This window comes from Halyomorpha halys, unplaced genomic scaffold (genome assembly GCF_000696795.3).
Source record: "Halyomorpha halys isolate HHAL.00 unplaced genomic scaffold, Hhal_1.1 Scaffold16.1, whole genome shotgun sequence".
In the NCBI taxonomy this organism is placed as follows: Eukaryota; Metazoa; Arthropoda; class Insecta; order Hemiptera; family Pentatomidae; genus Halyomorpha; species Halyomorpha halys.
In genome coordinates, this window is record NW_027116375.1 from 566591 (window position 1) to 590200 (window position 23610).

Sequence of the window (23610 nt, forward strand, 5' to 3'; positions counted from 1 at the left end):
GTACATTATTTTGTACAGTGTTTTATATTTGTTAACGATTTAGAACCGATTTGTGTGTGATGATTATAATTTATTTGTTATTGTAGTATTCGATATTTTGATTTGTAATTTTGTAAATACTTTTAATTTGTATGCGATTTTAGTTTAGCTCTGTTAGTAATTATTGTTTTGTTTTGACAGATAGTTTGATTATGTTCATCTTGTCTATTGTTTTGTTTGTATATATTTTAAGAGAGTTTTTTAATTTTTATTTATTTATTTAATTTTTTTTTATTTTAGTATGTATGAGATCATTCAATATTACATATTGCCCACAACTGTGTGGCAGATTGTAATATCTATCAATAAATAAATCTATCAAAAAAAAAAAATTGTTTTGTTTTATTTATTATATGAATTTATGTTATTATAGTTCTATTTTTTTTTTTAATTACAGTTTTGTTTTTTGTTGTTGATCTTCCCTAAACAAATAGCACGGTGTTTATAATTTATTAAATACAAGATAGGGTAAGAAAATTTCAGTGCTTATATTGCTATAAACAACAATACTGATCTAGAAGGCAGAATGAATTTATTTTTATAATATTCTTCAAAACATTTTCTATTATTTCTTTCTTTCTTTAATGTTAGTGCTAGCTAGTATGAGAACAGGTTTTTATATTTATTGTTAAGTTTAGTAGTTAAATATATAGTAAACATTTTTTAAACTATGTAGTAAATAATCTATAGTGAAATGTTAGATTTGGGTTCTTAGTTTAAAGTTGGCATAATGGTGGCAAGTGGGAAAAATTTTGGGAAACTTTTGCTAGCCTCGGTGCAAAGATTAAATTATTAATTTAAATTTTACCGAAAGTACCTTGAAAAAGAGATGTAAAGAGTGCTGCATTCTTCGAATATATTTTTTTTATTTATTGATATTTACAACTGTATAAAAAATACAACAAGTAAATTTGATCATAAAGACATAATGATAATGATATGATACAGCATGTAGAGTGAAAAACATTTTACAATATAAGGTCACGAGGCCATCTTCTTTTCAGGCGCCTCGGAGGATTGCCAGGAATGGAAGAGGAAGCAAGGTTAAAAACTAGTAGGTTTGGGTGGTTTCTTCGAATATATAAAAATAAAATTTGTTCAGATTATTTTTTTATTTTCATAAAGAGTTTTGGAAACCCGTTTTAATTAATTTTTAACTGGTAAAATAAATTTTAAGTTTTAAATAATTTTTAACTGGTCTTCCAGAATTTTACCCCTCCTTCTCACTCATTTCTTCTTAGTAAATATTTCAATAAATATATGTCTGTATACAGGGGGTAATCACAAAACATAAGACAGTTCCAAATTCTGACACTAACCCTTTGTGACCTTAGCAGTGGCATGGTACTGCCTTTGGTGAAGCTGCTTGCAGTTATTTGTTATTTTCTCATTTGTTAAGTTAAACCGTGTTTACTAAATACCAGGTGAGTAAAAAATTAGATAATCCTTTACGGTAGCTCCCCCAAAATGGCAGAATACCATTTTTTCCTGACCTGAGTGTACTAATGGTCCCGAAAAGTGCTAGAGGTGACCGATTCCCAACCGTCTTTTTTCAAAATAAATTACCTGCAACTTCGACTGGGATTTTCCCCTCTAGAAGGAATTTCTACTGGGAAATGGTTATTACATCTTATTTGAAAACCCACCTCTCCTACACTATCCAACTTCCTTTCTGTGTCATTTGTTTTTATATTTAATTATAAACTTTTTTAATGAGTACTTATAAGAATGAGGAAATTGTTTAATAGTTAATCTTAATATAATAATAAGGTTGTTTTGCGCTGTAAATTAAAGATGATAACAAAATATTTTTATAAAAAAATCTTGAGATACTTTTTTTTATCTTTTTATTTCTACCCGCACCTGTTAAATTCAAAATTGACTATTAGCGGACTACCTGACTGTTATATTAATTAAAAAACCAGCATATTAGTCCACCCCCAACCATCTTCTTCTCATATATTATACAGGGTAAACAATCTTCTCATAATTTTATATTTTATGTTTGTTAAAGAGGAAAAATAAAAAGGGAAGATGTATTGGATTTAAAGGAGAAAATTGTATTTAGATATATGGATAAATAATGGGAGGAAAAATTAATTTGAAAAAATAATGAAGATGTAGAAATAAAAATAGTATTATAATTTAGTTCTTCTAACGTATAATAAATATTCATAAGTCAGAAGAAGTAAACGTATGAATCTAAAATTTAAAAGAATGAAAATAGATTAAAATAATTATTGTGAAATAAAATGAAAATAAATTAATAAAAATATGTAAAAAGATACAAAATTAAATTGATAATATTGGGATGAAAAATATAAATGTTAAGAGTATAACAGTATTACCTCACTCAGTGACCAAATCACCTCCTTGCACAATTGTTGATCTAGTAATAGTAATTCATTACAAAGTACTGCACACCTAACCCTTTAGAAGTACAGATTTATGTTATTTATTTTTTTAATAGTAATAGTATGAAATATATTGGAGAGAATATGAAGACAGTTAAATATAATGTTGGAAAGATAGACATAGACAAATATTGATAAGAATATCTGTATGGTAGTGATAACAGTATTTTATCTACATTCATAATAGTTACAAAGTCATCACAAAAAGAATTAAATGAAACAATGCTAAGTTAAAGTTAACTATAAAAAGATAATGACAATAGTATGTCCAAAAAGATGGAATTAAAATAAAATTAAAAACATTAATTATAATTAAAAAATGATTTAAAGAAGTTCTAAAATATATATAATATTATTATGGCGTTGTAAACTACTGATAGAAATCCTCTTAATTCAAGAATAAATAAAAAACAGAAACTGTTTTGAATAATATAATAAAAATTGAGGTGTAGATAGTTGACCGTAGATTAATGCTTGAAGAAGTTTGTCGGGGGGTGCGGTCAGCAAAGAACAACATAAATAAACAAAACCATATTTATTTATTTTATGCCGACATTTCGACCTGAGTTTCAGGTCTTCATCAGGGGTTGTGTCGTAGAGGAGGGAAAGATTAGTACTGCGAAACATCGGCATAAAATAAATAAATATGGTTTTGTTTATTTATATTGTTCTTTGCTGACAGCACCCCCCGACAAACTTCTTCAAGTATAATAAAAATTAATTGATTTCAGTTTAGATTAGTACTGTTGATTATACCACAAAATATAAATCAAAAACTATTTTGACAATACCTCTAATACTAAAAGTTCCATATCTTTATTCGCTAATTAATAACATGTTATTTGTTTAGGGGAAATTAACAACAAAACAAAAAAGTAGTTATAAAAAATCAGAACTATAATAATAAATTTTATATGGAAAAAAAAAAAATAATAATTGCTAACAGAGCAAAACTAAAATAATCAAAATCAAAATTATAAATATTTACAAAATTACAAATCAAAACATAGCATACTACAATCACATATAAATTTATAATACATCATTCACAACCATAAAACATTACAAAAAATAATTAATTTTCTTTGTTTCAATAGATTAAATATAAAAAAAAAAAACTATATCAAATTCATTGTTTTAATAGATAAAACATAAACAAAAATATTAATTTATTGTTTCATTAAATAAAATCACAACAATAAAATGTTTATTTTGTTTGTTAGAAAAACTGGAAAATATTTAACAGCGATCCTGAAAAATACATGCAAGTTGATCAATAAAACATAATGAGATCATAAAGTCACTAGCCTTGATAATTTTAAGTCAAATGAAAGTCCTCATTAATTTCAAAATTGATGGAAATTCAGCATTCTTTATAATTTCATTTTTGGTGGCGAATTGATCTCATTTTTTTAATTAATATCCTCTCCTTTTCTTTTTCCAAAATTTTTACTGACATCAAAGCCCACTTTAAATTGGTCAGAAGGAATTTTAGTGATTTTGTCCAAAATTCTTCACAGTTAAATTGGATTTTAACTGAATAGGAAATACCAGATGCTGGATTTTCTAGTCTGGCCCTTTCTATTTTATAAGGAAAAGAAATACTGGATTGTCCTTTTTTTGATTCTTTTAATTGTTGTAAACAGTCGAGGAAGGCGACCATCGCAGTATCTAAAGAGTTATCCCACCGAAATTTGAAACTCCCAGACCCATAAAGTGGAACAGTTTTTTGTTCTGCTAGGAATTCTATATAAGACCGGTTGCCATAGGGAACTAGTTTGAATTTTGTGAAAGTGAAATTCAGTTTCTTGGCCAGAGCAAAAAGCAGAAGGGAGGCCTGGCCCCAAGCGTTGTTTATTTCCTCCCAATTAATTCGAGCAGAAGGCAGGTACCCGAGTTTGAATCCATTAATGGTTCCAAAATTTCCTTCGTACCAAATGTTAAATGTAGCATCAAAGGCATTTGTTTTGCCCAATATCATTAATTTTTCTCGGGTATATTCTAGCTCATGGTTTAAAGTTGTTAAGTTATCTTGTATTAAATGATGACTGTTGAGATATTTCAAATATCTCTTATGATAACTTTCTTCTTTTTTCAATAATTGTTTATTTATTTCCATCTGGGCTTCAAATTCCGTAGTTACTTTCTCCTCTTCTTCTTTTGCTCTGGATAGTTCTGATTTGAGATTCTCTTCTTCTTCTAATAAGTCCTTTAACTCTTTTCCTCGCTGTTCCACATCTATATCAAATGATTCTTTTTCCAGCTCCATTAGAAATAATTGATAATCCATTATCTCATCCACCACTTCCCTCCTTTTATGCTCCATCATGAGGGTTAACTTTTCGACACATCGCCTACAGGTCCGATCATCTATCTTCGCGTCTTCTGAAGATAAATTTTTTTCTAAATATTCGGAAATATTTATGAAACATGCTAATTCGCCAGGTGGTTCCGGAGGTGTTTCTAACATGGTCCATCCACCAAAGAGTTTATCAGCGTCCACCTGAAACATCAGTGCAAAATCATTAATGACTGATTAAATATATAAAACTATACTTTTATATGAAGAAATTCGACTGTAAAAACAGAAAATTACAAACTGATATTAAATGAAGAATGTAGCCAGGATGGATGAAACGGTATGTGAATAAACCTGATGGGGTAATGTAACTTAAAGATTTTGGAAATAACTGAAAAGGTCAAAAATCCCTAAATAAAATAATTAAAAAAAAAAAGATAAATATCACCTAAGGTAAACTATTTTACTGTTTTTTTTGAAACAAAAAACAAACTAATTGAGTTTTTTTGACCGTACCCGGACCATATTCCATTCATATTTTACTGTTTGTTTTAGTTTTGCATAAACTTTTTTTTTTCCACAAAAGATTTTTCTAATTATGAGAGATAGTTGACCGTGGATGATAAATGAGGAGAAGATGGTTGGGGGTGCGGTCAATGAAACACAAATAAGTATGACTAACTAATTTTAATGTGCGACGTTTCGGCTAGAGTTTCTAGCCTTCTTCAAGGCTAAAAACAAAACAAGATAACAACCACAGTAAGTATAGAAAAATAAAAAATATAAAAGAAAGTATAAACAAAATAATTTTACACATACAATGAATAGTTTTACAAAATAGAATTAATAAAATTAAGGGATGAGAGAAGCGGGAAATAAAATGTAGACATAGGTATTTGAAAAAGGGGGTACAATAACTTACTTAAGGAAATGAAATAAAATTAAAGTTATATAATGCAAAGAAGTATGAACATATTAGTTATTATTAATTTAAAATTTAAATGTGAAAAGAAAAGATTTTCTGAAAGAAAAAAGATTTTTCTGCTTAGGAGTATCAAATTTCTAGAACTACCCCATGGTGGGGTATTAGAACAAAAAGTCTTTATGATCAATCATCATCAATTTATATATACCATTAATTAAGAAAAATAATATTACAGACATTCTAAATTAATGTTTAGTATAAATGTACAATCAAAATCGGTTAGGTTGAACCTGTTGAAGGTAGGTTCTGTTTGGAGTTTGCAAAGGTAAATGATAGAAAGAAAAGTGGTTAATAAAAGTTTTAAATTTAGGATAAGAATTATATAGAAAAAATTAAATGAGACAAAAGCAATTATCTGGCAATTTTTTTAAAATTTTAAAGGAAAAAATGAAAACAAAATAGAGGTATCCTTGAAAATGACCTAAGTGGTCGAAACGTTGGAAGTTTAAAAAGAATAAAGTTGAGAAAAAGGATCAAAATTGTTTTAAAATAAACTAAACCACTCTCAAACAAATATATTAATAAAAAATTATCTAATTGTTTTTTTGTTTTTTTTCGAGTAGCATGTTGCATAACAGCGATTCCAAACAGTTCCCATCTCTGCTACCATGATGTCATTTTTATAATACGACATTTAAATTTTGACCTTTATCGGTTATATAGTTTATAATATCAACATCGTATATATATGTACCATATGTACATCGATTTTTATTTACCTCGAGAGCTCTATACATGATAAAAAAAAGCCAAAACAACTCTTTACTTAAGAGTTTTTATAATAGTTAAAGTTTACGAGTTGTAGTGCTGACAATTAGCAGTTCTATTTTGATTTTTTATTTGATCAAATACGATGTTGTATCCGGTAAATTCACTTAATTTCAAAAAAATGTAATAATTTTGGAATTTGGAGATGGTCCTATATAAACGTAGTTGTGATGCTTCTTATACGTAAAACCATGCAAGATTTTATTACATTTATCTTATATAAAAGCATTAATAAAAACAAAAAAATAATATTACATATATTCTAAAATAATGTTAGGAATATATAGACTATCATAATCTGTCGTTCTCTTAAATAATATAGATTTTAGTTATCATGGTGTAATATTTTATTTTACATATAAGGTAGAATTAATAAAAATGGATGGTAATTAAATAAATCACAAAGGGAGAGTTTTGAAAAAAGTAGTTTTATGTGTAACATGGAAGGAAGCAATAGGGGTATTCATGATGTGTTATATGTAAAATGATTTATTATGTTAAACGTTATAAGTATAGGATCAGGAGCAGCCCTATTTAAAGTCATGTTAAATGTAGGAGAGCTCCTAGCGGATTTTCTGAGAAACCTGTTTTATAACCTTTCCTTCGAAAACTTCTTGTTATTGTTTACTTCTAGGTTCATGTTGTTTATTATAACTAAAGGGAGTAAAAGCTAACAGTCATCAACGCCCATAAAAACCTCTTAAACTTTTAATTGAAATAAGTTATTACAACATGCCTGAAGAGAGTGAAAAATAGTAGTTATATGAAAGTTTCGCAACTGAGTGTCTTGTTTAAAAACGTCCCAAGCAATACTAAAATATTCAAAACACAAACTACGAGCAAGTAACCTAACACGACAAACAAAATGGTTTAGAACTTAGCTGGTCTGTTGCGTGACGTTAATAGATCTAGTAACGGACTCTCAACAATAGGTGTATTCATGATCTTTAGTTTAACATGTAAAATGGAGAAATTTATGTAGTTTATGACGGTTATCTTCGTAGGGGTAGTAGTTTTTATGATATTCACATATGAATATAAATTTAGCAAATAGAAAAAGGTCCAAACAACTATAAATCAATTTATTTTACAACATTTCATGAAAACTACTACTCTTACGAAGATAAACAATATAAACTACTTTTTAGCTCATTAAACTAGCTTTAATTTGAGTGCTAATAGACATCTGTACGTCAAATGGTTATTGAGATATAGGTTTTTTAAATAAATTCACATTTTTATGAAATGTTGCTTTTTTAAAAAGCTATATCTCGAGAACTATTTAACGTAAACAACTCTTTTAGGGCTCTAATTTTAGCAAATTTGCTCATCTTTAAATGACGTTCTCTTAAGTTTTCTTGAGTTGTCCCTACTTTTTAAGATATAGAGCTCCGAATGAAAAATTAGTTTTTTTTATCGCTTTGAAGCAGCCGCCATTTTTTATTTCCCCTTCCTATACTTGGCAAACTCATCAACTTTGATTAGTAATTATACATAGTTTTTATTGAAATAATAAAAAATTGGGATGAGATAACTCCTTTTTTCCTCCTCTTTGGCTCCTGTACTATAACCTTCCACCTGACATCACTAGGGGTTAGTTTTATAATTACCACTGACCATTGTTAATCATTTATAGATGTATAGAAATATTTTAGTTTATAAGTATATCCTGTTAAATAATTATTAAAAACATTTAGAATTTTTTCTTCCCTTCCCTTGTTGACTGTTGCAATCACTGATCAGTAAGACGATAATAAATACGAACTACTCATGAAATTGGTTTCTATTGTTTATATACGATATTAAGATATTTGTTTTGGGAAGACGCGTTTTTTTTCTTTCTTTGTTCTTTTAAATTCAATATTTTGATAATATTTAAGAAGACCGTCAGATAACCTATCCTTATTCAATGATAAATACACTATAATAATTACATGCGTATTTAAATTTAATACTTTATAATAGTTCATTTTATCCCAGCGAACGCGGAGTCTTTCATTCTGTGCGCACCGAACAGCGTGCGTCAGAGCGAATCTTGTCTTCCCTACTCTTTCTATATTTGAGTGTTTTTTTCAGAATTGAGAGTTCCTAATTTTCACATGAGAAATGCCGCAGTAAAGAAGCAAAGAAAGGACATTTAAAAAGCCACAATATTAAATCAACGAAACAATTGAAAACTCAAAGGATAGAGAAATAGAAAACTCTTCTTACCGGCCTTATCATTTACCTTAAGCGTTCTCTTTTTCAAGATTTTTTTTTTGTAAATTTAAAATTAAATCACAGTTTTACATACATATAAATACATAAAATTAATTTTATTTGCCAGCTCACGTACGTATTTCATGAAAAATGACACAAAAACGAAATTGAATCGAGAAAGTTATTGGTTATTCTTTGAATGGCAGTTTCGCCATTCTACACAATTTTTTATATGATTTTGTTTATTATAGAAAATGATTTTGCACATTTTCTTATTCGCATTTTTGTTTTTTAATTATTAACTTGAAATAATCTGATACAGCTTTCTTTCTCTTCAGTTTGACAGTTATCATCACGAATTAAAATTAATTGGATTTTCTAAACCACATAATAATATATCGTAATCCGAAACTTTCGTGTATGCATTATGGCTGTTACATATTTTGAAATACGAAATCACGAAACAGGAACAAATATTAAAAGACCAAGCTATTGAGGTCTTGTAGGTTAAAAAAATTAAAAAATCAAAATTGTGCGAAATTTGATATATGCGAATTGCTGATTATAAAAAAATTGTTTTTAGTATTTTAGCACGAAGGCTATAAAAGCTTTTAAAAATGTTAATGTTGCCAATTTTTCGCCATTTTAAAATCAGATCCTAAATCTGACATTTTATCTTTTCACTTTTACTGTTTAAATTATTTATTATATAGTTTAGAAAATATGGACTATGTATTTAACAACTGAATTAAATAATCTCACATGATTTTTAGCTCACCTTACGATCAGTAGACATGGTTACACTAAACAAAAGAAAAAATTGCAAACAGATGCTAGCAGACTCGCTTATGGCAGAACCATGCCACAGCTGACGTCACAAACGGCCAGTGTCAGAATTTGGAACTCGTATTTATATGTTTCAAAATTACCCCATATATACATAAAAATATTTATACGGAGAGAATAACTGAGAAAGACCATTAAAAAAAAATTAACACAGGTTTCTAAAATTATTTATGTTAATATAAAATAAACTTCGATATATTTTATTATTATTTATATGAAAAATGCAGCACTCCCGTAAAGTTTTCAATAATTCAAGTTATTTTATGTTAAATTTAAATTAAAATAACATTTTATGACACGGAGGCTGGAACAAATTTTTTGAAATTCGACTCATCTGCCGCCATGATGCACTTTAAAATCAGCTCCTAAATATGGCATTTCACATTTTCATCTTTTTTCTATAAATTATTTATCTCTTAGTTAAAAAAAATATTTACGATCTATCAAACAACTATACTCAATAACTTAATACAATTGTTTACTCACCTGGTGATCAGTATCCATGGTAACAGAGAAAAAAAAGAAAAAAACTAAAACTGAACAAGCAACTAAGAGCAGCCACACTATGGCGTACCTTCCAGCTGACGTCACAAAGGGCAAGTGTCTGAATTTGGAACTGACCTGTACTTTCCTTTGTTGTCGTCATATATTTAGTAATCACCCTTTATATATGAACTAAAATCTTACATGCATATAATATTTAGTTATAAAAATTATAAATAATGATATAGAGAATAGAAGAGGGATTTAGAAATTTATTTTCCAAAAAAAAAAAAAAAAATACGAAATTCAAAAATTCTTTATCCCAATATATAAGAAATTTGTTAGTATTTAATTTTTATATTTAAGTAAAAATTTAATTTGTGATGTTCATTTATACCTCTGCCAATCAAAACGTTTTAATTTTTATGATAGATGTTTTCTTTAATTTTAAATTTTCATTCAAGTTATCTTCTGAAAGGTGGGGAGAGAGAGGCAGTTTCCAGCACTTTCTAACAAAGGACACGAAAATGTTACCTGACCTACGACCTTAACTGACCTAGGACATCATCCAGTTTTTGTTGGGTTATATTCAAAATAATAATTATGTTTATGATTCTAATAAATAAATATATAGCCTTTTTAGGGATTCCATTATAATTTTTTTTTAATGTTATTTTGCTTTCACATCCACTATCATCATTTAAACATTTTCTTTTGTGATAGTACTCTTGAAATATCAGGATTTAGATGATTCCAGATAATACAACCAACAATCGAAACAGGCCCAGCAGATATTTAGATACTTTATAGTATAGCCCAGTTAAAAAAAATCAGTTATTTCACCTCAACTTTTGATTACTTTCAAGAAAACTATTTACAATTACTAGTTAAAATTGATTACATTGCCAACAATAGTTAGGGGAATGTAAAATCGTGACTGTTTCAAAACGTAAAAACGAATTAGTTTTTTATTCGGATCTCTATATCTATGAAACTACCTACAACACTAGAAAACGTAATAGAACATTGTTGAAATTAAGAGTAAATTTGCTAAAATATGAGCCCTAATAGAGCTATTTACGTTCAATATTTCTCGAGATATAGCTTTTTAAAAAGCTACATTTCATAAAATATATACTGAAAAATCTGTAGTTGAATTTGTTCTGGAAAATCTTTATCTCAAGAACCTTTGATCGTCAGATGTCTATTAGTTATCAAATTAAAATTATTTTAATGTGCTATAAAGAAGTTTATGGCGTTTATCTTTGTAGAAGTATCGTTGAAACATCGACCATTCCACCTTTTCATTAAAAATGTTCTAAAAATCAGTTGTTAGCAAATTTATTGAGGGAAGTCTATACCTTAGGAACCATTCGACGTACAGATGTCTATTAGCACTTAGATTGAAGCTAGTTTAACGTGATAAAAACTAGTATATTACATTTATCTTTGTAGGATCAGTAGTTTTCATGATATTTGCTAAAATAAATTGATTTCAAGTTGTTTGGAAAAATATTCGTACGCAAAAATTATATTTATCCGCAAATATCATATCAATATCAAATATCAAAAACGAGAACCCCTAGTGAAAAAAAATTTATAGAACATTAAATTATCATTAATTTGAGTGCTGGAAGACATCTGTGCGTATAATGGTTACCGATATATAGCTTTTCATAAACCAAAAATATTTTCCGAAAAACTAGAAATCAGTATTTTGTATATATTTTGAAAAGTATCTTATGAACTAGTACTTCTTCAAAGATAAACGTCATAAACTACGTCGTAAAATGTTTTTAGAGTTCTACTACTAGGTAGTTTCTCTACATGCTGTATCATATCATTATCATTATGTCATTATGATCAAATCTACTTGTTGTATTTTTTATACAGTTGTAAATATTAATGCGCATGTACTGCTTCCACTCGTTTGTATTCAGTTAGTATTGTCTTAGAGCTGCCAAAAGATAAATATTTGCGCTCTTTCTCTCTGTTTTAATTAATTAAAGAATTTCTCCCCAGCTTTGAATTCACTAAATAACTCTAGTTTAATATTGTATGTTATGAAATTCTATCGCTTCGTCGTAAATACTTCGTTTCAGATCTTGTCTATTAACTTTAGCGATTTATTTTTAACTTAACAAAGCTTAAATATAAGTTTCTAAAGAAAATATATGTTTTAGTTATTAAATTAAAAAATATCTTCTACACGTTCTGGAAGGAAAGTTTTTTTTTTAATTTATTAATATTTACAACTGTATAAAAAATACAACAAGTAGATTTGATCATAATGACATAATGATAATGATATGATACAGCATGTAGAGAAACTACCTAGTAGTAGAACTCTAAAAACATTTTACAAGGTCACGAGGCCATCTTCTTTTCAGGCGCCTCGGAGGATTGCCAGGAATGGAAGAGGAAGCAAGGTTAGAAACTAGTGGGTTTAGGTGGTTAGGGAGTTTATAATGGAAAGAATGATACCGGGTTCGGGCTAGATCGGTTACATAAGGAACATTTTAGTTTTATTAGTAACAAAATAAGGAGCATTGAGGATTTTTACGAAGGATTTTGGATTGTAAGACTTGGATACGAGAGGAATTCGAAGGTTTAGTGGAGCCCCAAAGCTCAACTCCGTATGTCCAGATGGGCCTTATTATTGTCATGTAGATCAGTCTTTTGTAATGAATTGGAAGTTTAGACCGTTTGTCTAGTAAGTGCTGTAATAGTCGGAATCTGAGTGCAGTTTCATGTCTTTTCAGTCTTCTGTGAGGATTCCAGGTTAGTCGTTTGTCAAGGTGTAGTCTAAGATAACGAATCTGTTCTACAGGGGTAAGAGCCACATTATTAAAGTATACTGTTGAGCCTGTAGGTTTACGACGAAGAGTAAATGTGATTTGATGGGATTTATTTTTATCCTCCAGTTTCGTCACCATTCTTCGAGGATTGTAATATGGGACTGGAGAGTTTGGGATGCAATCGAAGGGTTATTACTAACTATGAGCACACATGTGTCATCAGCATACGTGGTAAGGATAGTGTTAGGAGTAGTTGGGATGTCAGCTGTATAGATGGTGTAGAGAATGGAATCGAGGATACTATCTTGAGGAACACCAGCGGATTGAAAAGAGAGGGATGAATAGGAACCATTGTGGTTTACTTGGAATAATCTGTTAGTAAGAAAGGAACGAAAGTTGAATTTATAAGTTATCTTATTCTATTTCTGTGATCTACTTCACTGATATTTTCATTATTCTACCTAGGTTTATAGTATTTCTTTTTTTTATAATTAAAATAGTGTAAATCGAATGTAATAGCTGGCAAAAGTCATAAAAACACACAAGCCTATGTTTGTTACTCCCATTGTTTACTAACCACTTGTACAAGTCTTGGATTTTCAGCAAGTGGCTAACGATTAGATCCAGGGTAAGATATTGAGCAAATGATGGAAGTCAAATTATCAAGTTGTCTTAAAGTCTTGTGTTTAAGAAGTGTTGATATTCGGTCTTCGCCAAATGTAAAAAAATAGATAGCAAATAACACCCATTTATAGATTTCATGAATAGTCCGTGAAGGTAAAAAGTTAATATTAAGAGGAGGTCGTTAACAAATTTTTTAATAAAAATGATGTTGGAAAACTGTGGAATAATGGAGTTGAGTAAATCGTTAAGTACGATATTGGAAAGATCGGGGGCTAGAGGATTACTCATAGCCAAGCCTGAAATTTGTTTAAAACATTGATCCTGGAATGTGAGGTAGCCGGATTCACAACAAAGTTGGAGAGACTTGAGGTAAAAGAAGTATGTGGTTCAATGGTTGACCAATTGGATTCTCCTAACAATAGGACTTTATCTACGGGAATATTGGTAAATAAACTTTCAATGTCAAAGGAAGTGAGATTATAGTAGTCTGGAATGGTGATGCCTAATAATTGTTCGCAGAGGTGAAAAGAGTTGTGAATGTCATATGTATTGTCATGGCTAAGAGCTTGTAAAGAGGGCAGTAGGTATTTACTAAAGGCGGGGGAATTGATATTAGAAGTGATCGGACGGAGGGGTGTATTGGGTTTGTGAAGGCCATAAAAACGGGGGGGGGGAACTGAATTATATGAGATGAAGTTTCTATATGTATGATAATTAATAAATTTAGAATTTAAGAGATCTTTAAGATGTTTGTTTAAGTTGGTTTTTAATGAAGGTGTAGGGTCGCGGGACGTAGTGGTGTATGTGGAATGATCGGATAGGAGTTGTGTCATTTTTTCATTGTAGTCAGAGCGGTTCATAATGACAGTCTTGTTCCCTTTTTCGGCTTTAGTGATAATAATGTCATCATGAGAACTAAGGAAGGATCGAGTGAAAGAAAGGTCGTTAAAGAAAAGGGGAGGCAATTTGGAAGAAAAGGATGGAGGGCGTTGGAGATAGTATTACAAATAGTAGTGCGTGATAACTCTTTACTCTCGTTAGAATGATGAAATAGGGGGTCGTTGTAAATGTATTCTAAGTCTCTAAGCGATTCTTGAATATTTTTTTGTGAAGAATTGGGTATGGAGAAATTAGGGCCTAGGCTAAGAATGTTGAGTGCATTGGAAGGGATAGGAGAATTCTTACCTCAAGTCTCTCCAACTTTGTTGTGAATCCGGCTACCTCACATTCTAGGGTCAATTTTTTCATCAGGATCTTTCCAACATCGTACTTAACGATTTATTCAACTCCATTATTCCACTGTAAAAAGTTAATAATCATTTAAGGGGATGATCCAGGGAGACGTCAGTGGTCTACTTTATTTATTTCTGTTCTTCCCTGACAGTTATCTTCTTTCCTGATAATATCTACGGACCAGATAATACTAACGCATCGCTAATAATTCCACGATGTTTACCCATTTTGAACCAGTAAGCCCCACGAGTTCTTGGGGTTGATACCAGAAGATAATGGGAAAAAGGATCGAGGGAACCTCTTTTTCTGCGTTTTGGAATACATCGAACAGGAAAGGTTTATTCCGGATGGAAACAATCGGTTTCAGTCTAATTATGAATGGGCTCAACTCAGATTGTATAAGTCAAGAGTATGTCATAGTATTTCTTAGTTTAGACTGAGACTGTTTATGTCTGTCTGACACCATTGTGACAGTCCTATCGGTGTCAGTGCCCTGAATAAGGGATTCTTACTGGAGTACAGTACTGGGGCTATCAAAGAATTTGTTATGATTCATTCTTCCTTGAGATTCATTCTATAATAGTCGGTAGTTCGAGTATCGTGTGTATGTGGTCCGCCTTTGCTTTATATGTATGTCTCAAAGTACCTCTGAGTATACCGTTCTGAAACTTTTGGAGCCACTTGGCAGTTGTAGGTGCTATGTTGTTCAGAATAGGTGTTCCGTAGAGTAGGGCTGGCCTGAGTACACTCTTGTAAATCATTAATTTGAGAAGATTAGGAAAAGTTAGGGGGTGATTAAGTCTGTATGACATGGTACTAACCAGCTAGATTTGCTTAAGACAGTGCTAAGCTAGCATCAGGTCTCTATCAAGGATGACACTCATATATACCATGCTGCCTGCTGGTCTATTCTCAAACCCTGCTACCCTATAGACTATAGGCAGAGGGCACTAGTTCTTCTGAAAGGAGAAAATAATACGGTCGGTCTTTTTGGGAGTAACTGTAGGTATAAGGGATAGTTACAGAGGAGAAAGATCAGATGTTCAACCTCCAGATAATACTGGTAAAATCCCATGAGTATAGGATGACAACTCACTACCTATTTATTGACTGTTGAAGTGCTTACAACAGCATTAAAAGGTCTAAATTGAATTCAGCCTTGTGTGATCTAGGAATCTCTCCCAAACTAGTGCCTCTGACTGAGATGATAATGGATGACGCTTAGTGCATAGTTAAAGTACTGTGAGGCTAGTACCCAGAGTTTGTTTTCAAAATAGGAGTTAGACAGGGTGATGACTACTTGCCTGCCTACTGTTTGATTTCATTACAGAATTAGCTGTTCCAGAACCAATGAACCAACATAAGTTATAGAACGTATATCACTTCAGGATATCTAGGATCAGTAACAAGTTGTGGAAACAATATATCCCTTGAGACTCGCCAGCAAATTTTGAAGGTCGTGTCATTTTGGTCTCACCAAAAACCTACAATCTTTGCCATCTCCTGCTGCACCAATTCTCCCCTCTATAAGACCTTCATCCAACCTGTTCTTACCTTTAAATCAGAGATCTGGACCATCACAAGCAATGAACAGATGAAGATCCTTTGCCACGTATTCGAACCACTTAATGTCACTGAGAAAAATATTAGTGAAAGAGGAAGAAAGAAATCGATAATCTGATGGTGATACAAATATTATGAAACACATTTGGAAGACTGTGTTGGGCTGGACAGATTGCCATAATGCCAGTAGAAGATATTCCAAGTAGGCTGTTTGACATAAGGTTCTTCAGAACATGCGGAAGAGGCATACTACAGCTTCGATGGGAGGATGCTGTCATATGGGACGCACAAGACCTCCTGATTGCCAACAACTGGGGAACAATGACACAAGAAAGGGTTATCTGACAAAGACTTATGGAGGAGACCAAGGACACAGCAGTCTGTAATGCCATAACCAAAAGGATTTTGTCAGTTACTAACAATGAGAGATTGTCAATTATTTCAAATATCCAAAATTAAATGTACTTTAAAGGAAGCAATTTTGGAATTTTCGCATTCAAGAAGACTATTACAATTACGATAAGACCTAGCTGATATTGAAAACCATCTCATCATAGTTTAATTGAAAACATTACTCCTGCTATACAGGAAATTGTAAAAAAAGCTTAAACCCAATTAGATAAAAAATGGCTATAATGATAATGATGCGAAATAGATAAGTTAATTTTAGAAAAAAAAGTTGTTTTTATTTTCCACAACTTTCAATTTTTTAATCAAAATGTGTATGTATAAATATATATACCATATACTAACAGGCCATTTTGAATGATTTAGTTCTTTTGACTCTCATTATTTGAACATTAAAATGTGTGTTTCCTTTGAAAAATATGATAAAAATGAAAATAGATATATAATTTATTAAATTAAATGTAAGCAATAAACATAAATTTACACAAGTAAAACATCTCAAAATTTAAAAAACAATATCAAATGTAAAAATATTTCAAGTCTAAGAACTACAGATTTATCAATTCATATCATTAATAATCAAAATTTGATTTTTTGAGTACAAAAATTTTAAATAAAACTAATGATAATAAAAAAAGAAAGATATTAGAACAAATTTGAAATAAAAAAAAATATTAGAACACAATAAATTTTAATTTAGACTAAAAATGTGGATCAACATTATGCAAATATATTAAACTAAATAGATTTATAATTAAAATTTTATTTGATATATCAGCTAATAATAAATAGAAGCGATAACAATTGGCTAATCCCATTTCTAACAACAGACTAAAGTACAGCAGTCCAGGATCAACCATGCTATGAAAAGGATCTGTTAAAGGTAATTAGATTTTATTAATGAACAGAGTTAAATTAGAATAATATTTTTAATCATTTTTCAAAAAAAAAAGGTTCAATTTTTACAGATATAAAAATACAAAGGTGATAATGTTATGAAAATCAAATGTTAGATAGTGCAAGGATATTAAATAGAAATTTGTTTAAGCTAAATAAAATAACAAATTAAGTTGTGGATAAGAAAAATGTGTAATGTATGATGAAGAAAAGACAAGAAAACATGAAATAAGGATGTGAATCAGTTATAACATAGTATTATTTTTTTTTTTTTTTTTACGGTAAAACGCCTACTTGCTTTGTAGAATGAAGTTAAATTGTGGAGTTTTTTTAGCTAAATATAATTTATATGTTGGCATAGTTATTTTAGTTGTTTAATGTGAATTATAATATGATTGCAGGTTGAAGATGAATTGGTATAGCTTGTGTAAATGGTTGAATTTGTCCTTGAAATAATATAACTGATTTCCATGTTTAACTGATAGACCATACTTTTAAAAAATTTTGTCAATGTGACAAGAACAATTTAAGGTAAGAATAAAATAGAAATAATTACATTCGTATCATTGGGCATGTTAAATTTTTTTAGAATCGATATATAATTGGCAAGTTGGATATGTTACAAAGAAATTGAATAGAAAAATATGAAGAATTGATTTCAACTTATTTATTTGAAATAGTTGTATCTTCATAGACAATTTTATAGTTGCTGGTCATTTTTTTTTTTTTTTTTTTTTTTTTTTATATAAGGGTTCATATTTTATTATAGAAAAATTAAGGAAAAACATTTTAAAACCCCACTAAGATCACATTTTTAATATATAACTATATAATAATTAAATTTATCACATTTTCTTTTTATTCTATACAAAAAGAAATATAAAAAAATATATTAAATCTGTACCGCTATCCATAAAGAGTTAGAGGTGGAGTATTTTTGTAAGGAAGTACTGTGACTAGACAAATAGTTATGCAAGGAGTTGGTTTGCTCAGAACTATACTCGGCCACCAAATTTTTACCAATTAAGGATACCCTTACTATATGGCTGGGTGGACCGGATTCGAACCTGCGTCTTCGGATATGTATATTTTGGCCATTTTCATTTTCACCCCAGTCAAAAATTCAAAAAATCATTTTAAATGATTCAACTCTTTGAAGTATTTGTAATAAATTTTTGAAAATTCTGCTATTCTCAGCTGCTGTTTTACTGAGATATTTTTTTTCACATTGTGGCTTTTATATTTACAATATATAGCTTAGTATTTTACAAAAGATTCACTTTACATAAAACCTTATATTACAGTTAAAAATACATAAATTAAGGAATTATACACTTATATTTGGGTAAAACTTATTTTTTATTTAATTAAATTAAAACTTTAAGTTACTTTATTATAAAAGAAATATGTTAATCTTGGAAAACAAAAACAAAAAAATTCATATTATTTTGTTCAGGAAATAAATGATAAGGTGACATATATTTACTATTGTGTTATATAAAAGGAATTCATCAGTGTTATTGTTATGAATTATTGCTTTGTGCCTGTTTAGTGATTATTGATTAAGTTTTATTTTGTTGATTTATTTTTCATATAAAATGGAATTGTCTTTTTCTAAATATGAAAGAACCTCAAACTTTAAAGGAGACAGACTAAATCAAAGATTACAGTCACTTAAATCAATGTATTTTTGACTCAATCAAAATATTAACAATATCAATCAAACAGCTTCTGAGTGTTAACCAATCCTATTCCCTTTTGAAAGCTGATCAATACTTCTGTTTTGGAAATATGATGAAACACTTCTGGTTGGAAAATAATTGATCAGTTCTTTCTAAAACCACACAAATAGTCTTTGATGATCTTCTTAGTGTATAGCAAGTGCATCCGAGCTTCAATATATTTTGTGCTAATTCTTGACATACGAGTTCAGGTGTGGAAATTAATTATATTATTATACTATAATTCCTTATGTTAATGAATGAAGATTTAAAAATAGATCTAGGATCTGGGGTGAGAACAAGTTAAGCATGCCCTCTGGTAAAATTCTTGATTCCGATACTACATGTTTTATTAATCTAATAAATAAAAATATAAAGTTGGTTTATCACTTATCTAAGATCTCAGAAAGTTCTTAATTGATTTACAAGTTGTTTTTCAAAATGTTTGGTGTTTTCCTGGAAAAGTTCTGGGGTATTAAAATTCTGGATTTATCCAGTAAATAAAAAGTTATGAACAAAATTAAAATATATACATTTTTTCAAGAATATTATTTACCAATCGATTTGTTTCTTTCTGAAAAGTAAGAAAAAAATATTACTAATTTCATTAGATGATTTTATTATATTTACAAAACATTATAAAACCCGAAAGAGGCTTCAAGTAAAGAAGGCCAACATTTTTTTTTTAGGAAAAAGCAAATAATATTCATTTTAAGCGTTGTATAAAATCCTTAAATACGAATTATCAAAGACATGAACAATTTTTGAGCGTGACTTATTTCCTGATTTTTTTTTTCTACCGCTATCCATTGTTTAGTGAATGTAAAATGCAGAAGCGTTATGAGCGATTATATCTTCATAACTCTTTGGAATTTTATGCAAATCCTATCTTACTAGAACGGTTGAGAGCTGAATAACTCTTTTAACTCATGTTAACATCAATTCGAATTAATGCAATAGTTGTATGTACGAAATAGTTGTTTTATATAAAGAATCCTTAAAATCCAAAATCCTTCGTAAAATGCTCAATGCTCCTTACTTTGTCACAAATAAAATCATACATAAAGACCTTAATGTAACCGATCTAGCCCGAACCAGATATCACTCTTTCCATTATAAACTCTCTAACCACTCAAACTCCCTAGTTTCTAACCTTGCATCTTCTTCCATTTCTGACAATCCTCCGAGGCGCCTGAAAACAAGATGGCCACGAGACCAGCTAATGTAAAATGTCATTAGAGTACTACGAATGGGTAGTTGCTCTACACGCCTGTAACACTCCATTTTAACTAAGACCATATTTACTAAATGTATTATGTAATAAACAGTTGTAAATTTCAATAAAGTTATTAAAAATAAAAAAATAAAGAAAATCTTTCCAAACGTTTTATTTTATATCTTTGGTTTTAATTTATTTAATGCGTTTTGAAACATTTAGTGCAGTTTATAAAGCTCTGAAGTTTCGTAGAAGTCAGCTGAGTCGTCTTTAAGTTATTGTTATTTATTTATATTTTTTTTAATTTTCGTTTTCTATTTGCTGGAAGATTCCTATTACAGGTTTCCTGGAGCTGTTATAAGCGGATTTCAACTTTTTTTCACTCCCAAACATTATTTTATCGCACTATGATGGCTCAGTCGGTACGAATTGTAATACTTTACGAATTGTAATTGTACGAATAATATCGTAATATTATTGAACCACAGTGATTTTATTTTATAAAAACTATTCAAATTTCACTTATATTTCATATGGTAATATGTTAGATAATCAAATTACCTACAAGAAGAAAAACAAAATACCTAAATCGGACCATTATTAACAATGATACAGTCAATTTCGGTCAGTTATTTATTATTTTATTGTTCTTTATTTGGTAATTTGACTTGAAACTAACATAATATTAGTTGATATGATATGTTGAGAGGGAATAAGGGAGATGGAGCGCTTAAAGGAGGGGCTAATGTCAAAAATAATATATCTGGGAAACATTAGCCTGTTCTGGGTTACTACTGCCAACTACTACTAATAAATTTTATTTGGAGCGGTAATATTTTCAAAATTTTCAGAGGAGGGCTCTTCTATGATCCCCCGTCCCCGGGAACTTGGGAAATCCAGGCAAAACTGGGAAAAAATTGTAGATTGTCGCTGCAATTTCTCGGTTAAACTTTTCAGAAATAAATCACTTAAAGCTGGTACAACTATTATTAAACTACAGTTTGTAATTTTTTTATTATTAAAAACGTAATCACACGAGAATTACAAATCTCTCTGATGTAATAATTTAACAAATTACTTGTCCATGTCATTACTAATCTATTCTGAAGTTTCTAGAACTTCGTACTAATGTTTAAATTTATATTGATAATTTTATACATGCGTTTCAGTTGGATGCTGATTCCATTGAATGTTTGATGTAACATCTTGGATGTTCCTGAAGACGAACCTAAAGAATACATCGTTGCATGAAGCGCTATCTATTGACTGAGAAACAGATCCTCTCGCGTTTGCGGAACACTTGGATAGCATAGCGGAGATGGAAGTGCCACGATTGAATATGCGGTAAGAAGCTTTAAACATATTGAGTACGGAATGAGCCAAATATATCAGGATGTTTGTGTAATAAAATATGTGGTTTACAACGAACATATTTTGTTCTAAACCACATATTTTCTGAAATATTTGTTATTTTTAACATATTTTTAGGTATTTTGTCCTGAATCACATATTTCCTTAAATTATTTGTTCCATTGTAAATACATTTTTCGCAGCAACAATGAAAAATTCTAGAAAACGGAAAAAACTTAAAAGTGAAATTTATCATATATCATAAATAGTGCGTACAAATTCTATATCTTCATCTTTGAACACAAATTAAAAGCAGTGGCAATAATAAATTTTCACACAGGATTACATCGAGAAATGTATATTGATAATTTTGCACATGCGTTTCAGTTGGATGTTGATTCAAATAGTATTCTGGATGGATGTACCACCTTAGAAGTTCCTGAAGACGAACCTGAAGAATACATCGTTCATCTGCTGACTGAGAAACAGATACAGAGAGCACTTGTATAGCGTAGCGGACATGGAAGTGCCACGATTGAATGTGCGGTAAGAAGCTTTAAACATATTGAGTACTGTTTGAGCGAAATATATTAGAGTGTTTTCTCGAATAAAAGTAAAATGAACTACGGACATAGTGAACTTGAAATATTGTAGAGATTTTGTACAACTCGATGTAAAGAAAATATTAAAAATAGTTACTGTTGCCATGGACAGAGTTAAATAGGTAAAAAGATGAAAGGAGACTAATAAATAATAGATAAATTCTTAATTGCTTTTAATTAATATCAGTATATCTATCTGCATTTGAATTCATTATATCAGTAAATAACATTTATGTACCCATTTCGGCTTAATTGCAATGTTTTGTGATTTTGAAATGTAAAAATTATATTTTTGATTTTAACGATCGCTAATTACTCAAGATCAACAAAATGAAAGACTTATAGTATGTGTATTTGCTTACTAAAAAGCCTATTGCTATATAGTATTCATATATACAAACTGAGGTTTATTAAACAGCAGAGTTTTGGGCCAGGTCACATTTAGGTTTCGTGTTTTAAGGTAGCATATTAGAAATTATGGGAGACCGTTTTTAAACAAATTAAAAAAAAAAATTAATCTCAAAATCGTGTTTTTTCCATTTATTTAAATGAACTTGTTCGTTATAAACAAATAATAATGGCCTTGGTTATGAGTTAACAACAAAATCGAAGAAACACCAACTGTTTTAGATTATTCTCCTGATATATATTGTGAAGCATTCTTCTTTACAAACAGCGACATTGGACGACATTCATACGACACTTGGACAGCCATCAGTGACAGAATTCATCTCAAGACACATCGAATTCTTCGATAGCTTCCAACTCTGCACTAACCCAATATTCCAGGTATTAACACCAACAGAACACCAAAAAAGGTGGCAAACACAGATGAACAGTCAGACAAACATTACTTTAATGAAAACTATGAATAATTACTGGTCAAAATTGATGAGTCTGCCAAGTATAGGTAGGGGGAATAAAAAATGGCGGCCGTTTCAAAGCGATAAAAAAACTAATTTTTCATTCGGAGCTCTATATTTTAAAAAGTAGGAACAGCACAAGAAAACCTAAGAGAACGTCATTTAAAGAAGATTAAATGTTCTAGAATATGAGCCCTAATAGAGCTATTTGCATTAAAGAGTTATCGAGATATAGCTTTTTAAAAGGCAACATTTCATAAAAATGTTGTATGGGACGTACTGAAAGATCATTAGTGAGTGAA

At 29.8% G+C, this 23610-nt stretch overlaps 1 protein-coding gene and 1 long non-coding RNA gene across 3 annotated transcripts; one reads left to right on the forward strand and one right to left on the reverse strand.

Moving 5' to 3' along the window:
- Window positions 1–3710: 3710 nt before the first annotated feature.
- Window positions 3711–10125, reverse strand: LOC106680226 (beclin-1-like protein). Of its 2 annotated transcripts, none has more exons than XM_014419768.2 (2): window positions 10037–10125; window positions 3711–4956 (listed from the first exon to the last, which is right to left on the reverse strand). In XM_014419768.2, exons 1-2 carry the CDS (start codon window positions 10052–10054, stop codon window positions 3835–3837), a joined length of 1140 nt encoding a protein of 379 aa, XP_014275254.1. In that variant the 5' UTR covers window positions 10055–10125; the 3' UTR covers window positions 3711–3834. The 2 variants fall into 2 exon arrangements, with proteins under 2 accessions (XP_014275254.1, XP_014275264.1); XM_014419778.2 differs by lacking the exon at window positions 10037–10125 and adding an exon at window positions 9483–9526.
- Window positions 10126–17508: 7383 nt separating this feature from the next.
- LOC106680300 (uncharacterized) lies at window positions 17509–23295 on the forward strand. The gene is made up of 4 exons (XR_001343094.2): window positions 17509–17542; window positions 17958–18087; window positions 21663–21837; window positions 22231–23295. It is a non-coding gene; the product is annotated as an uncharacterized lncRNA (long non-coding RNA).
- The last annotated feature ends 315 nt before the right edge of the window (window positions 23296–23610 follow it).